Consider the following 18,018-nt stretch of genomic DNA (forward strand, 5'->3'; position numbering starts at 1 on the left):
GTGGCAGCGTGTTTTCAATTAGCTCTTTCAGTTTTAATTTTCTGTGTTCAGAAAATGATTTGTGAACATTGACAAAACATCAGTGTATATTCATTGGGTAATAGGAGATTCCTCTTGATGAAGTAGATTTATGATATTATGATGGACTGGGTCATCAATAGATCTGTGGTAGACTGACGTTGAAAGTCCCACCTAATTGACTGCATCAACATGGCTGATAGCTTCTATGGTGATGTTAATGCTAGAACACTTTCTCCCATGAGGTACTGTTAATTATCCATTCTGGGACTTTTGTGAATCGCAAGTTCTATCAATCTCATTTTGGGTTGAACATGTGATATTTTATTTATAATGTGCATAATCTTTAAGTAAAGTTACTAACCATGAAATTGGTTTTGATGATATTGGGCACATGAAAGACAGGCCGGAATTCAAAAGGGAAGTAGACAGCCCCTAAACCTTACTCCCTCAGGCCTTAAATTACATTTAAGTGTACTTGCCCAAGCAAGGGAGATTTGTGATCAGATTTAATTAACTCGCTGCAGAGATGGCTAAGTTGTTATACACGTCTTGAGGCGTCTGACCAATGTGGTTCAAGTCTGACAAAAATGTAGTCATGTTGACTACATTTTACTCTTTGTCCCCACCGGTGTTAGAAAAGTGACTTGTTTGTACTGAGTTGTATGTATCAACATTGCAGGAGAAAAAGTTCACTCATACCCTCAAGTGGAATCGGGCCGATTTTAATAGGACCGCTAATAAAAATAGCAATCAACAATTCATCCAGTTTCAATGGTGAATGTGGTGAGGGCAAGTGCTTAGAGTACTGTGAATCCCAGACCAGCCACTACACACTTGCTTGGAGTGTATGGATGGTCATGTGTTGCTGACTAAAATCTAAGGGTGACTTTCTCAAAGTGGATAGAGTTTTCATAAATGCTTTGGCTTTGGGATACACTTGTGACTTGGATGGTGCAATACATAGTCCACTTTTAATTTATAAGCATTTCAAGCATAAAATTAAATAAAAATTTACAAAACCCTCCTATTGTTTGAAGAATTTACATAAATGATTGAACATTTGAGGATTTATTTTTGTATATAAGTCAAGTCTCAAAATCAGATGTAAACAAATGTACTTGTCATATCGTTTGGCATGCCTATCCATTTTTTTATTTGAAACTACAAATGCTGAAAGATAACATGGTACCTTTGGGGATGGCACTTTACTCATGTAGGCTGCATCATTGCACACATGCTCGAATAAAATATTTTTTTATATAGTAAATCTAAGATTTATATATCAACCATCTGAAAATGGGAATTTAGAAAATTTGGAAATTTAAGAAGATTAAGTTTGGCAAACAGTATTCCAAAGGTATGGCAAAACAAAGCTCCGTAAAGTCTGGAATGGTTTAAGTCAGGGGTGTCCAAACTGTTCCACGGAGGGCTGAGTGTCTGCAGGTTTTTCATATAAATTGGTTCCCAATTCACACATAAACAACCAGGTGAGGGTAGAAACTAACCAATTAGTAACCTAATTATTCAAATACAAGGTGAGAGCGAAAACCTGCAGACACATGGCCCTCCGTGGAACTGTTTGGCCACACCTGGTATATATTTTTCAAGAAACAATAACATTTCTCAGTTTCAACATTTGATATGTTGTCTTTGTACTATTTTCTATTGATTGAAAGGTTTAAATGGTTTGCACAATGTTGCATTTGGCTTTTCTTTACATTTTACACAGTATTCCAACTTGTTTTGAAATAGGTTCATAAATGGCCAGCCTCATTTTATGCTAATTGACTGATGCCCTGTCTGAATGAAATTATTAAACCAAACTGGGTTATGGTGGAATGACACATTTCCAATAACATATTTTGTTAATAAAGAGGAAATTACATTATTTCTAGACTTATACAAAACCTTCAATATGGTCAAACATACCTTCTTCTATGATGCTCATTTTGGGCTCTCTGTCAATCAAAACAAGAGTGAATTAATGACTGTACGCTCTTCCGATAAGACATGTATTGGCTGCTTGGATGTAAAATACAGTTGTGCTCATAATTTTGCATACCCTGGCAGAAATTGAGAAATGTTGGCATATAAAAAGATATCCAAAATGCCAATCAGTACTGTTCAGTCACTTATTAAGAAGAGGAAAATTGGGGGATCTGTTGATGCCAAGCCAAGGTCAGGTAGACCAAGAAAGATTTCAGACAAAACTGCCAGAAGAATTGTTCGGGATACAAAGAAAAACCCATAGGTAACGTAAGGAGAAATACAGGCTGCTCTGGAAAAAGACAGTACTTGAACAAAAATGAGCTGCATGGTCGAGTTGCCAGAAAGAAACATTTACGGTGCCAATGCCACAAAAAAAAAACAGTTACAGTATACCTTGACATGCCTCACAGCTTCTGGCACACACATTTTGAGTGATGTGACCAAAATAGAGCTTTATAGTCACAACCATAAATGCCATGTTTGGAAAGGAGTCAACAAGGCCTATAATGAACCGAATACTATCCCCACTGTGGTGAACAGGGAACAGGGAATCTTGTGAAAATTTATGGCAAGATGAATGTGGCATGTTATCAGAAAATACTGGCAGACAGTTTGCATTCTTCTGTATGAAAGCTGCGCATGGGACACTCTTGGACTTTCCAGCACAGCAATGACCCTAAGCACAAGGCCAAGTTGACATTCAAGTGGTTACTGCAGAAAAAGGTGAAGGCTCTGGAGTAGCCATCACAGTCTCCTGACCTCAATTTCATCGAGCCACTCTGGGGAGATCTCAAACGTGTGGTTCAGGCAAGACGACCAGAGACTGTATGACCTGGAGGCATTTTCCCAAGACGAATGGGCAGCTCTTTTTATGGAAGAATGGACCCTCCCAAGTTACTTCCTTATGATTTTCTGATAATTTGCACCCTGATTTGGTGCACCCAATATGATAAAGGTACCACATTTTTCTTCAAAAGGAAACTGTATTGCTGTTTATTTGAAATACATAAAGGGTTTCAAAGTTACAATTGTTTCTGTATGATTTGTTAAATTGGATTACCTTTTTGGATTACCTAGGTTACCTAGGTTTACATTTTGAAAATAAGTGGGCAGAAGAGAAACGGGGTTATTAAAGTTGCAGTATGGATTTTTTTAAATTTCGTATTAGTTGTATATTTGTTTACGTTTAAAAAATTTTTCATTTATTGGCATTATTTGTTTGATAAAACAGCAATAAATTGAAATTTAAAACATAATTAAAAACAGTGTCAAGCTCTGTGTGTACTCCCACAAACGAGGATGTGTACAAATCTGAAACCAAACTCGTTATCCCATGATGCAACAGTATTTCCTTCCTATCTCGCGCCTTTCCATCTTGTTTTCACCACAAGCGCTACAACAGCGCACCACCATCGTTGTTGTTATAGTAGCTAGTGAATAATGGCGGCAGCGGGAGGCGGATTATCATCTCCCGCTAATGTCCCGGCCTCTAGTACTCCGTCCGTGGCCCGGGCTCGTTTCCCAGGCCGGCCATGGACACCTCGTAGTCGGTTACGGTCGGAGAAACGTCCGCAGCGGGGAAGGTTAGGCTTGGAAGCTGGAGAGGTAGTCTCTGGAGGCCCGAGGCCCATCAACATTGGACTAACGTTGAGCGAGGACCCGTCACTGCTCCGTTTACTCGGTATTGCTGAGAAACACAGGCGCCAGAGAGACGCGGGTTTCAACTCAAGTGGGAGTGAAGAGGTGAGTTTCGAAACCAAGCACTGCACCAGACCCACAAACCCAATCACCAGTGCACGTGCATTTTCCACAGAGCCCAGGCTGTGTTTAAAATCGGTCATGATGGGAACGAAGTCTCTCAGAACTATTTAGCTAGCTATCTCGCCTAGCTACGTTAGCCAACTATTTATACACTTGTTTAAACTTCATTGTTTGCTAAATAACATTTGTTCACAATCATTTCCATCAGTGGAAAGATAGCGTTATGTACCATCGCTAAGTAATGACAACATGCATCCATCTCCAACTTCAAGGCTGACAAAACATAGATTGACCGGGATTTTCGTCGTTTATATTAGGCGGTGAAATTGGCGGCCGTCACCCTGGATACATGTTTGTTGTCTACCAATACTTGCTAGGTCCCTTAGTGTTAAAACAATGTAGTACTGTAGCTACCAAGTGAATGACATCTACCCACATTTACGACACAATTACATTTACATATCCACCATTACACTAAGTTACGTAGTATCAGCGTTGGTTCCGGTCAGTGAGATTATTCCCAATAATAATCTGTCACCAAGTGTTTTTCTGACAGACCCAATCTTTCGTGTAAAGCATTGCCTCTTATTTACAGAAATGACCATGAAACATTTGACTGCATTTTTTTGTGGTCTAATGTACTGGAAAAGCTAAGCGAGTGCGGAGTCCTTTAAACTCAGAGCCGGTTGTTTTAACTACAGTAGTGTTTAACTAACCTCTACCAATCCTGACATGTTAGTATATTGCCGGTTTATTATGGTAACATCAAATTGGTGCCCATGCCGGGCTAATAAGAACTAGTTGAATTGCTGCATGTTTGACAATTCTGTTATTAAAAACATGAAGATCGAGCATAGCTTGTCTGTAGTGTCCGCCAATGCAGTTTTTCTCAACTAGTTTTCTTCGGGACCAAAATTTGACTGTGATAATTGAGTCACGACCTTATATTGTGTTATAGATTGTATTGCAATATTATTTTTTAATGTTTGATTAATTGTTGCTGCTTTATTGGACATGTCTGTCATGCAAAACTCAATGTTTTCAATTGTCTTTTTTCTGTTGCAAGGTAAAACAAACTAGAATATAATAGGCTGTATTTTTGTTTCGTAAGACAAGATTTGAAAGCCATTCACCACTAGAAAACATTTATCTATTCAAGAGAATTATCCATCTTTGTTTTTTTACTATGCAAATATGTATAATTGAAATTAAAAAAACGTATGTACCCTATACATTTGCAGACTCGCTAGCCTATATCCCTATGTGTACAGGCAGTGCACTGTACTGCTATAAGGCAGTGCACACAAATGTTGTCACATTCAGGGGGAAAGTTGGGCTTATCAGTCGGAAAGTTGGGTTCATCGTCTGAGATGTACAGCTTGCTTAACTTGTTTTATTTAATGTTCTGCCTCTATATTTGGAACATCTGTTTTTGGAAATCATTCTGTAGATTAACATCTCACTGATGCTACTTTCAATCAGCTGTGCGCAGTAGCAGCTGACAGATGTCTACTGTAACATTACTGTTGACCACTGGCTTTGTGGAAGAAATGTAGCTTTGTGTTTGCTACACATGTCGGATTTGGATGACAACCCTTTTGATTTACAGTGCCTTTGGAAAGTATTCAAACCCCTTAAATTTTTACACTTTATGTTCTAGACTTCATTTTTAAAAACAAATTATTGCTTTCTCATATGTTTTGTGTAGGTAAATTAATGTATTAAATCTATAACACAACATAATGTGGAGAATCTGAACAGGTTTGAATGCTTTCCAGTGGCACCTGTATATCAAATATTTATGACTTTGTGTTGCTGATTCAGATAACATTAGTAACAAACTTGGCAAATGTTGCTAGTTTTTGTGACATTGTCAAACATCTTAAACATGGATCTTTGGATTATTTTTGGATTGTGCTGTGCTACATCACTTGAGACCCATGTTTATATCCAGAAACAATGAACTTTATGTCACAATAGCTCTTCAAAGTAAAAGTTGCATTTAAAAGAAATGCACTGTGTGCATTTTATTTTTACATTTTTGCTGGACCATGTAAGCGGAGCCTGCCAAGAAGGGCTAATGTTTCTTACTGACTGACTGAGTACGCCTTGTTAAATAGCGTAGTGGTTGGAGAAGTGGACCTGTGAACTATAGGTCACGAGTTTGTATCTCCTCGTGGGCGAAGTACGCATTATGAATTATTCCGTGTAGACAAAAACTTTGTTGGCTAAAACCTTGAGTATCTACATTATCGTAAGCCTGAAATAACACAGTTTTATAGGGTTATATTGCAGCTGTTTCTGCCATGGAAAAGTTCATCTTCTGTCTCGCTAGCAATTGCTCAATTCTTATGATTATTCCTAGGAAGTTAGTAGATACTAGTAAGCCTATTACTGACTAATAAGCTGTTAAAACAGCCAGTGGCAAAAGCCATACAGTTCATAGAAGCTATGGTGGAGGTAAACTTAAGATATGTTAGTCAGTTTAACACAATGCTCAATGGTGTCTAACGACTGCTGAAATGTGTAATGCCGTGGTTATTCACAAATGGAAAAAGAAATTATGATATAAAAGAAAAAAATAAGTTCTTATGCCATGAAATTAAATAGCTTTGGCAGACTCGCTAGCAATTGCTCAATTCTTATGACCATTCCAGTAAGTTAGTAGATACCGGTAAATCTTATTACTGGCTAATACGCTGTTAGAACGGCCAGTGGCAAATTCCATACAGTGCATAGATGCTATTTGTGGTGGAGGTAAACTTAGTCAGTTTAACTGAATCAATGTCATTCGCGAATGGCCAATTAACTGTTAAAAATCGCATGTGGCAAAACCACTACACAACCACTACACAAAACCAGTACACAATAGCACTTGAATCTCGAGAGGGCAACAGTTTCTATTGCGGGCTGGCTGAACTAGGCTTGCCTGGTTTCTTGTTTTAAACTGCTGCTAGTGTACAGTGTTATGTATAGTGTTGTTTTTTGTCTGGCTATATTTTTTCTTATATATTCTTCTTCTTTACTCTCAATATGTAGTTGTTGGATGCCATGTCACAAATAATAAAATTTTGCAGGATGACATTGTTCGATGTATTTGACAAACAAACTTTGAAACGTATAGAGGTAGGATTCTACACAGTGCCCCTTGAAGCGTATGCCACATTATAAATGTTTAATTTAATTTATTGTGATAGTCAATCTTTCGATGTCCTACAGACTATTGATAACATTTCAAACAACCATCTACTAACACTAACCCTGACCTTAAAGTCATTATATCCCTAAACTTTACCCTTACCCTAACACTTACTGTAAACCTAACACTAACCTCAAACTAGCTAGAATTTACTTTGTTTTAGATAGTTTGTTGTTAGTAGGAATCCACAAACTAGGAATAGTAATTTGAGGTACCAGATGAAACTGGTTTTACAGTTTGTTGAGGTACATCACGTGTGTTGTATAACTTGAGGCACTGCTAAGTAACTATAACCATATTTTTTAGCATCTTTTTTTGTGTTACTGGACTGCTATCTGGACCGATATAGCCTATTGCCTGTCTGTGGTCAGTGTTAGCAGCGGGAAGGAGATTGTCAGAAACTACTATCTCTCAAATCTTTGCCCCTTCCTTGCAACTGACCTACGTATGGGTACATCAACAAGAAACTCCCATTGCACCATACATTTTCTGTAGCTTGCACAAAATAATGGGGGTGGGGGCAAAGATCTGGGAGATTGTTTTCCTATTCCCTCCTCCATCTTATTTACTTTCTTCCTCTGTCCTCTATTCCTCTTCCATTATCTCCATATCTTTTTCCTCTTCTTTCTTCCTCTTCTCTGCTCTGTCTTCTCTGTTCCACTCTGGTCTACTCTCTGCTCTTCCATGTCCCCTGCTGGCTTTCTTCACTGTCCCACTCTGTGTCTCACTTTGAATTCTGTCTCTTCCCTGCCTAGTAAAGTAACGCATACACTTCTTATAAAAAGAAAACCGAGCATAAACTTTTAAAGTCGGTACTAAACATATTCTCCTAATAAATAAGGTTATTTAGGTTCAAATAAATACATCATTTTATTCAGACTGTCATCAGACTTGCAGAAGTTACCTGACAGTACTGTCCCTGCTCCCCCTTTCTGTTTTGCTGCAGTGAATGACAATGAGATCTGTATTTCTGAAATCGCATGCAGAAAATAGCTCAATGAGCTAAATACTAGGGATATGCATTGGACAAGATTTTACTATACGAACAATTTGTTATTTTGTCCGAATAGTATTCGGTTAACTGAAATGTTTTTAAAAGCTACCAATACAACATGAGCCCCACTACATAACGCGCAAATGAGTGGGTGGCCTTCCCTTGTAGCCTTCGGCTCAATGACCGTTTGTGTGAGAAAGCCGTGTGGTTGAAACGCAAACCCCGCCAACAGAACTCTAAGACAATATTTATCAACACATAACATTGAGTTTTTTGGATGGAAGAGTCTAAAGAAGCTAGATAGATAAGGTAGCTAGATATATGCTATTTGTTTAACTCCCCATTCTCTGCACTCTTAAAACGCCTTTCGATTCCACAGCCGACCTTTACGTAGCAGTTATGAAGGCGAAAGGGGGTTAAACACAGTTAGTATGGTGTTCCTAATAATCCTTTAGGTGAGTGTATATTTGGAGAGATTTTTGCCCACTCTTGCTTTCAGAATTTTCCTGCATATAAAACTCAGACGGCCACCTTCCCAAAACCTTGCACTGCCTCTGTGTCCGCATGGTAATATACAGCTCCGGAAAAATTAAGAGACCACTACACCTTTTTCTTTCCTTTCCAAACAAGAAACCAGACAAGCCTAGTTCAGCCGGCCCGCAATAGGAAGTGTCGCCCGCAATAGGAAGCTTTTTTCATTTTAGAGATGTTCTCTATATTCACATACTAATGCCCTAACCATTTCTCACTGTGCTCTACCTTAAACTTATTTATATGTAAAGTATTATTTACAATTGTAGTTATTCCTTTGAAAATTTCTGCAATATACACTAGGCGAATCTGCAGAAAATTATAAATTAATATCATACTTATAGCATTTCATTGCAGACTTTCTTTTCAAAGCACAATACGAGAACTGGAAGTCTTATTATTGCTATTGAATCTCAAATGTTGCCTGCATTACGATAATATACTCTAGCTATTGAGTTTTTACTGCTTGCTAGATTCTTACTTTTGGTTTCCTCTCAGATGATAGCTACCTGCTTTGTATCAATGTCACTGCCACTTACTGACAGCTCTACACAGATGTGCGTATGCACATAGACAGCCAGTTATGTTTCTCTGACCTCAGTCGCTAGCTTGATACTCCATACTTTGGTTGCAGAACGTTGTTGCTCTGTTATCTCTTCCCTGTTGGGCAACCAAAGTACAATCCCCAATCACCCTCCCCCATATTCCGGAAAACAAATGTTAAATTGGAATGAACACGTGGCTTCCCCTTCAGGGCAGTATTAACCTGCAAATTGCTATGGAGGACACTCAAAGTGCATATTACAGCTGGGCTTTTTTGGGATTCATGGGAATACATTTTAGTTCAATTAATATAGATTCTGTGGCCCACATTGTCGTTCAGCAAAAATCGAATGGTGAGCGTAAAATTAGCATTTGGAGGCTAGACTTTATGGAATGGTCACTAATACCAATAGACCAGGGTCTGAATTTAACACCTGCCAAGCGCCAAATGTGCGTTTGGCGAGTAAATCTCAGAAGGCTGTCCGCCACGCCTGCGGGTAGATGTTTATACCCAATGTTTCCCTCATATTGTAATCAGAGCAGCAGAGAGTGGCTGAGCAGAGAGTTTTTCTTCTTTTCTTTCAAGCTTAGTGCCATTTTCATCTTGCGCAGTCGCATATCAGACCAGAGCAACAACGTCCTTCACGTTCAGAGTTTTAAACTAGCTAGTGAGGTCCCAGAAATGTAACTGGCTGTGTCTGTGTTGTGTTCATTGTCAGTAAGTGGCTGTCACATTGATATAAAGAAGGTAGCCATCGTCTGAGCATCAACCCAAGGTAAGAAGGAGGTAGCTAGCTAACTGCTACAACTCGATAGCTACGATAGAGCAGCATCTTGCGAGCAACATTAGAGATTTGGCAGCAACAATAAGACCTCCGGTTTCCATATTTTGCCTTCAAAATAAGTCTGTGGTGAAAATTTTTATACATTCGACGGCAACAATAACAGGCTGCGTTCAATGTTTTCACTTGTTTCGCTGTTTGCTGGGCACTTGTAGGCATGTTTGTTTGTCTGTCCTAGGGATATCATGAGAACCGATATTTCGGTACCAACTCAGTACAAATATTCTGAAAACATGATGGTGCTTGATTTTGTGCACTACCGCATGTACCGCATGTACCGCAGGTACCGGGGATCCAAAACGTGACAGATGGTGGCATGTGCAGCTGCAGCTCCCCCTCGACTGACCGAAAAGAAAAACCATAAGAGTCACAAACTTTGCGTTCGAGGCAGATGATCAGGGAGTAATACATTCACAAAAACACTTTGCAAACAGTGCCTTTAAACTTTCAAAACTAAAGGAGGAAACACTTCCAACTTAGCGTAGCCCCTCAAATTTTAAGAATTCAAGGTGCGTGTTTCAAAACATAAACAAAATATCCAAAGTATTATCCTTGCTATATCCTTATTCTGAAATACATGTTATTATTATTTTTGTTTGAGACAGCTTGTATTGCTGTGTAGCCTAGCCAACTATGTTCCATAAGATGTCATGTTTTTCTGATTTAGTGGATGATGTTCTCTAAGTGAAGTTTGATATTTCCAGTCTTTACATGAATATTTTATCTTCAGAACCGGGACAATATATATATTTTCTATATGTCTAATCAATTCATAATTGATCATTCTTGCTATGAAGATGAATTACTTCAATTTTTATGGAGATTATTTACAAGTATCAGGGATGAGTATGGGTTCTATCTGTGCACCCAAGTATGCAAATTTGTTTGTTGGTTTGTTTGAGAGAAATGTTGTTTAACTCTGAGAACACACAATTGCCCAAGATTTTGAAATGGTATAGATATATTAATGTATTTTTTTCCTTTCATGGTGATGCTAATGAATAGCACATTTTCGCTCTACTGAATGGATTTAACAGCAGTCTGGTTAGCCCATCCACTACCTTATACCGAAAGAAAATTGATAGAATTATGCTATTGTTGGCAAGCAGCTTTCACCCTACCTCACTTAAGGAGATGCCTTCTGAAAAGTAAATTTTTTGGACTCTGAAGAGTGTCATACATTCGAAGACTTAGTGAAAAAGCTGACGTGATGAGAACTAGATTTGTAGAGCGTGGGTACCCTAATGAATGCATTCAGAAAGCCTATGAATTGCCGCAGAGAAAACCCTGCAGAGAGTTGTTGAAGAAAAAAAAAAAGATTGTATCACTTCTTACCCTCCCCTCTCACACGTTATAAAACCTGTCTTCATAAAACATTGATAGTCCCTATCTTTAAAGACCTGCTTCATTTTGTGTATAAACAGGGAAAAACCTGATATTTTGGTCCATGCCGATTAGGGATGGGACAATAGATTATGTTAGTACTAATCATGATGGAAAATACTCAAGATTATGAAATAGTGGAGAGATTCCATAATCGTAAATGGGGATAATCATTCATGAGTGACTTGAAAAAGTTCTGCCAGTCGCTGAAGTTTCCCTGACTGCTTGATTTATTTTACAAGTGGAGAATTGTACTATGTAATGATATAAAGAATAAACTTTTACAACAACACTAGTATAACTACTACACTTGGTAGTCTACAAAAAAGCTTCTGATCACGTCTCCACTTCCTGCTATGTACAAATACCTGTCCATTCCATTACCATGTAAAATAAGCAATTGAAACAATGTTGAGCTCAAACAAACCGATGATATCCTAGAAGACATTCAAATTGTTGGAAATATGAACAGGATATTATACACTTTCGATTTTCTAAATATAATTTTGTTTATATTGTATGCTAATTGTTAATGATGCGCACAACATAACCGGGAGCTTTTATAATGAATTCTAAAGTTATGAGAAATCGACACATCAAATAGGCCTATCTTTAGCTTATAAGGCTCATAAAATAAGTTCATGCAGCCATGGGTCTGTACCGGTAAGAAATTAAATCTAATTTCTCCTCAGATCCGCAGAGGACTGACTTGGAAAAATTTCACTGGTGGAGCGCATATCTCACTAATTGTATTATGTAGATAAAAAGAAAAATACTCTTTCCAGACTCTCCATTGCAAGAATGCAATCTTAAAATATGAGAAGACCCATTATTTCCATCAGCTTATTATCGGTCTCTTCCTGGAGGATGTGCAAAAATAAACGTCTTAGAACCACTTGAATGTGCTTCACTGTCCGCCAAGATAGTGTCCTAAAGTCGAGGTCTTTGTGGGATCTTGAAATATATATCCCTGCTGAATTGCATGTGTGACATTTTTATCCCATACCCAAAACATCCGTCTGATTTGTTGTAAAATCAATACCCAATCCGACTGATATCTAAAGTCTGCAATATCCAATCCGAAATATTCCAGGAATGGGTGATAATCAGATCTGTCGAATAATTATGATACAAGATAAATGTGTCCGAAAGTAAAAAAGGCTGCATTATGTCCGCTAAATTGTTTTAACCTGTCTGGCAGTGGCCATTGATGTTGCACCTGTATTTTTATTATAGCTGGGCCAGTCTCAGATTTCTCAAGATCTACAATTTAGTATTTTCATAAAGATATTCCTATTTTAAAATGTGGAGCCAAGAAGAGTGTGTATTATAAACATATTTCGCTTACCCTCTAATGTGTGTTTTCATTTATTTGTTGAACAGGTGCTTGAGCACGAATTAGGCCTACCTGGCCTCTGTACATGTGGCGGCTATAAAGTTGTGTGTGGGGTGTCTGATAGTAGGCTAATTAAAATGAACGTCCCTCAAGAGTTAGTGTTTCTGTATTATCATCACCTCACACACAAGTGTTTTGGCTATTCATTGCGGTGGAGAATGATACAAAGAATAAACTAGTTTTCCAATTCCATTACAACGGTAGGCTAGTCCAACCACTACACCTAGTAGCTTACAAAAAAAAGATTCCAATCACGTCTCCACTTCCTGCTATATGCAAATACCTGTCCATTCCATTACGGCGGAAAATAAGCTGTAGAAACAATGTTGAGCTCAAACAAACCAATGATATTTATCGTAGAAGGCATGCAGAAAAAACCGAACTGTAAAATTAACAAACTGTAAAATTGTAGAAAATGTGAATAGGATATACATTATTTTACATATCTCTTTCTAATAATTTTGTTTATATTGTATTCTAATTGTTAAGGATTTCCTACTGAAAATGACAAAAGAAGACAAATAGAATATCATTCAGGCCTAAATTACATGATCTGCAAAATACATGATGCGCACAACATAACGGGGAGATGTTAAAATTAATTATACATTTATTGTAAAGAATCGACACATCAAATAGGCCTATCCTTAGCTAATAAAGCACGTAAAATGTGCATGCACCCACAGGTCAGTACCGGTAAGAAATTACATTTTCACCCCTGATCCTCAGATAAGTGACTTGAAAGATCTCTTGCTAGTCACCAAAGTGTTCCTGACTACTTGTTTTATTTAACTGGTGGAGGGCATATCTCAATATGTTTTTTAAAATTAGATTGAATTTTGTCATTGAACAAGTCCAGTACAACGAAATGCAGTTACCATCTAACAAGAGGTGCGAATAGAAGAGGGCAGAAAATGTACTTGTATTAAATATAATGTATATTACAGATGTGCAATATATAGAAGTGCAATGAAGGCAAATGCAGTACAAATGGCAATTCTAAATTCCACTGAACATCCTCTGCAATGTATTGTCAATGAAGCTGGCAACTATATACTTTTAGAGATTGACGTTATTATAGTATTCGTTATTATTAAAAACCTTTGATATTATTTTTTTGTAATGGCTTTTTAAATGCACAAGAACAATATTTATAAAATGAAAGAATATCTGATCAGCTGTTTAGAGCTAGAAACCAGAGTTGTTATTGGGATTTTTATTAATCAGGCTAAAATCTGGGCAGGATAATTTGTGGCATGAAATTCTCATATCGTCCCACCCCTAGCATCTACCATACACGATGCCCGAGGAAAGCACAGAACATCATCAAATATCACAGCCACCTAGGCTATGGTCTGTTGAAACTGCTGCCGTCACGTGGACATGATGATAATGATCACACATGAACATTCCAGATGCTCTGATGCCCTTTCAGGTTCTTTAATGGACAATACATTATTTAAAATCAATACTAGTTTACATTTTCTCTTTAATGTATGTTACTGCTATACTTGCCATTTCTTCAATATTCAATACTACTACCAATGTTGTTGCTAATCTACAGTACTCTTTTCAAACTCCTGTGACAGTTTTGCTTAAGTTTGCATACCCTTGGAAAATTGTTAATATATGTACCATTTGTAAATAAAACGTCTGTGAGCAGGCAAAACACGTCTTTTATTTCTTATGGGATTCACATTCAACTGTTGGTCAACAGAATGGCACAACCATAAAACAAAACATGGCAACAAAGAAAGAAATGAAATGACGCCCATTCAAAAGTCTGCATCCCCTTAGTTCTTAATACTGTGTATTGCCCCCTTTAGCATCAATGACAGTGTGCAGTCTTTGGTAATAGTTGTCTATGAGGCCCCGAATTCTTGCAGGTGGTATAGCTGCCCCGTTCGTCTTGGCAAAATGCTCCAGGTCATGCAAAGTTTTTGGTCGTCTTGCATGAACTTCACGTTTGAGATCTTCCCAGAATGGCTCGATGATATTAAGGTCAGGAGACTTTGATGGCCATTCCAGAACCTTCACCTTTTTCTGCACTAACCACTGTGGGGTCAACTTGGCTTGAGGGTCATTGTTGTGCTGGAAAATCCAAGACCGTACCATGCTCAGCTTTCGTGCAGAAGAATACATATTGTCTGCCAGTATTTTCTGATAACATGCTGCATTCATCTTGCCATACATTTTCATAATATTCCCCGTGCCTTTAGAGCTCACACCCCCAAAACATCAGTGAGCCATCACCATGCTTCACAATGGGGATGGTATTCTGTCAGCTATAGGCCTTGTTGACCCCTCTCTAAACATAGCGCTTATGGTTGTGACCATAAAGCTCTATTTTGGTCTCATCACTCCAAAATACAGTGTGCCAGAAGCTGTGAGGTGTGTGAAGATGTTGTCGGGCATAATGTAACCAGGCTTTTTTGTGGCATTGGCGCAGTAAAGGTTTCTTTCTGGCAACTCAACCATGCAGCTCATTTTTGTTGCATGCAGCTCAGAATTGTCGTATTGTGCTCCTTGAAACAACCACACCATCCTTTTCCAGAGCAGCCTGTATTTCTGCCAGGGTATGCAAATATATGCGCACAACTGTGTAACTTTGCATTGTTCAAAGTGAACTGAAGCAATCCTTTAGAGTGGACTGTAATACAGTCACATTTAAGTTACTACTTCTGCTTCAGTTTCATCCTCCTGGTTTTCAGTGGGATTAAGTTATCAGCGTGAAGATGGATGTGAGTATGAAATATTGATTGTTGGTTCCAAAGTGCTTCCGTTTACCCTCTTCATGCAGTACCTATCCATGATCTTATTTAGATCTAAAATGTTGCATCTCCTCTTTAACATGAACACATTTTAATCATGCTTCCTCCTGTATTGGATATTTAATTTATATCTACAATATTTTTTATGTTTTCCAGTAACTGGAGAAGGGCCTCAAATTAAAATTTTTAATGATCCTACAATTCTCTGAAACTCTCTTGGAGGGATAAAACGGCATATTTTGTGTTTTTATTGGTGGTGGTGGAGAGTTGAAATCTGTTAACTGTGAAAGCTGTAACATATAATGACCCTTCGTGCCCTGTGGATGGGGGATTGTCATCTTGGAAGACCCAATAATAAACCCTTGATCAAAGTCACTTAAGTCTGTAATTATGTTCCTCCACTTATTAAGGTTTTTAATTCAATTTTATCTAACCAAAATGTTTTATGGTTTTCTTTTCTTACTGTTTTTGATGTCCTTATTCACATTTTGTACCTAAGATCAAGACTTGTACTCTGATGCACATCTTGAAATGCTGTTCAGCTTCTTTGTCACACTCCTCACCCAACCAGTGGCATTTTCTTTGGTGTTGTGCATCATATTTGAGGAAAAAGTTGAGTGAATGAAAAAGTTTAGACAAAAATGGCAAAATCTACATGTGCTTATGTACATATAGAGCAATTAAATCAATTAACAATGTTTTACATCAACAACTGTTTTGAAGTGCTTATGCTGACACCTAGCTTTTAACCCCAAAGAGCAAGCAATAAGATGCACATCTTTTTTAATTATCAAATGCGTATTTATAATCTGGGAATAGTGTCCCAAACCTTCATTCGCAAGCGTAGCTATCCAAAACCTACCATATTTGGGAACAATGCCCTGACAAGCACTTTCAGTAGGAAATCAAGTAATATTACACATTATTTTACTGTAAACATTTTATGAACTAGGTTTTTATGAACAGATTTTGGGGAACTTTTTTAGTTCAGTCTAGTCAAGTTCAGAAATCTTTAAAGATTCAGTCAGGAGGAATATTGTATCCAATGTTGGTGCATTAAGCAATTTCCAATGTTCTCCCAGCTGCCCTGATCTTCATGAATTGTGTGGAATGTGTGGATACCTTTGCCACAGAATGCATAACGAACAACTCTGGCTTTGACTCTGGCTTGTGAATATCTTGAAAAAGTGAGAACCATGTCACTGGTACCAGCTACCTGCCCCTTTTTTAAGGTGGCCACTGCATTCCTTTGCCAGTTCTCTTGGTGTCATTAGTCAAAGACAGTATGCATTTTAGTTTCAGCAGTCATAAAAAGTATTTCCACATGGCAGGCTTTCTCACTTCTTTCTTATTCAAGCCGTTGTCGGTGTACCTAGCTTGCATCCACAGCTCACAGTAAAACATGCCTAATTTGCTTTGGCACCTGAAATTGTGCAGGGTACTCCATGTCATGTGGTCAGCAGCCTGAGAGGTAGAATAATTATTCAACAGCATAATCTTGTTCACAGGTAATTCCGCCCAATCTCTGCGCAATAACTTTTTGGGGTGAGGTTAACAGCAGAGCAGTTAATCGGAAAACAAAACGGACCCACTCTTGAGTCAGGACCCAGACTTTGAAAAACACTTATGGACTTTAGTCCAATGTGTTGTACTTACTATATTTTCATATTTTTCTTACTGTACTTACTTCACACATTTGAAATAAACTGGTTGATTTGTAGAAATATACTCTAGTATAGACCAACCCGAATGTGGTGTGGTAAACTTGAACATTCATACTCTAACACTGCTGCTTATTTCAAGATTGGCATATTGATTCTCTGGTGAAGTAGAAAAATACACAAGATGTGGATTATATTCATGAGCATTTTTGGGCTGCGATTAAGTGGTTAGCCAGTGTAGTTTATGGCCGATTTTGTTACTCGGTGCAAGTTTGCATCATATTCATTCCTCATCCCTGTGCCTTTGCTGTTTTGGCACTGGCCGTGTGATTGTGGGCCTGCAAGTAAGACTGCTGATCTAAAAGGAGGTGATGACACGTTATCATCTGAATGAAACAATTATCTTACTTTGGAGCACTTTACAAATTCAGACACTAGATGCTTTAGCTTAGTACTACTCACACGACTGGTTCATTTTTTTTTAACCTGTTGCCTACCTGGTGCAGGAGTCTGTGGGGTGTTTTCTACTAAGCTGATTGCAGTATTACTGAGTGAGTTTTTTTACCCCTTCTGGGTATTTGTGAATTGGGTACATTTCTACTGGGCTTTCTCAATAATCAAAGAGTTTTTGGAAAAGAGATGTTTTTCTCACGCTGCTTAAGTAATATTGCAATTCTGGTTGTTAGGTTCAATAGGATGTAGTTGATACTCACTCACCCAAAAACTATACACTGCAAAGTGAAATATACATTGCGAAGGGTGAATTCTGTATTCTTAGCCTGTGTTTTTTTCTTTGTTTTAGGATGAGGATTTCACTGGGTTCGGCACTGAATACCGGCCATTACTTCCGGTACATAATGTCACTGAAAGTAAGTAGGTTCATAATTAAAATAATGTGAAGTCACCTGTGCTCAGAATTTCTCTTAA

General features: G+C 38.0%; 1 protein-coding gene across 4 annotated transcripts in view; it reads left to right on the plus strand.

The window, feature by feature from the left end:
* Positions 1-3,379: 3,379 nt before the first annotated feature.
* Positions 3,380-18,018, plus strand: part of kmt2ba (lysine (K)-specific methyltransferase 2Ba) — a 73,376-nt gene continuing 58,737 nt past the window's right edge. For all 4 annotated transcript variants that reach the window (XM_029122696.2, XM_029122697.2, XM_029122699.2 and 1 more), the window contains exons 1-2: positions 3,380-3,753; positions 17,894-17,960. In XM_029122696.2, coding sequence (XP_028978529.2) covers positions 3,451-3,753; positions 17,894-17,960 — 370 coding nt within the window. In that variant the 5' untranslated portion in view covers positions 3,380-3,450. The remainder of the gene's footprint in view (positions 3,754-17,893; positions 17,961-18,018) is intronic.

This window comes from Esox lucius, chromosome 10 (assembly GCF_011004845.1).
Source record: "Esox lucius isolate fEsoLuc1 chromosome 10, fEsoLuc1.pri, whole genome shotgun sequence".
In the NCBI taxonomy this organism is placed as follows: domain Eukaryota; kingdom Metazoa; phylum Chordata; class Actinopteri; order Esociformes; family Esocidae; genus Esox; species Esox lucius.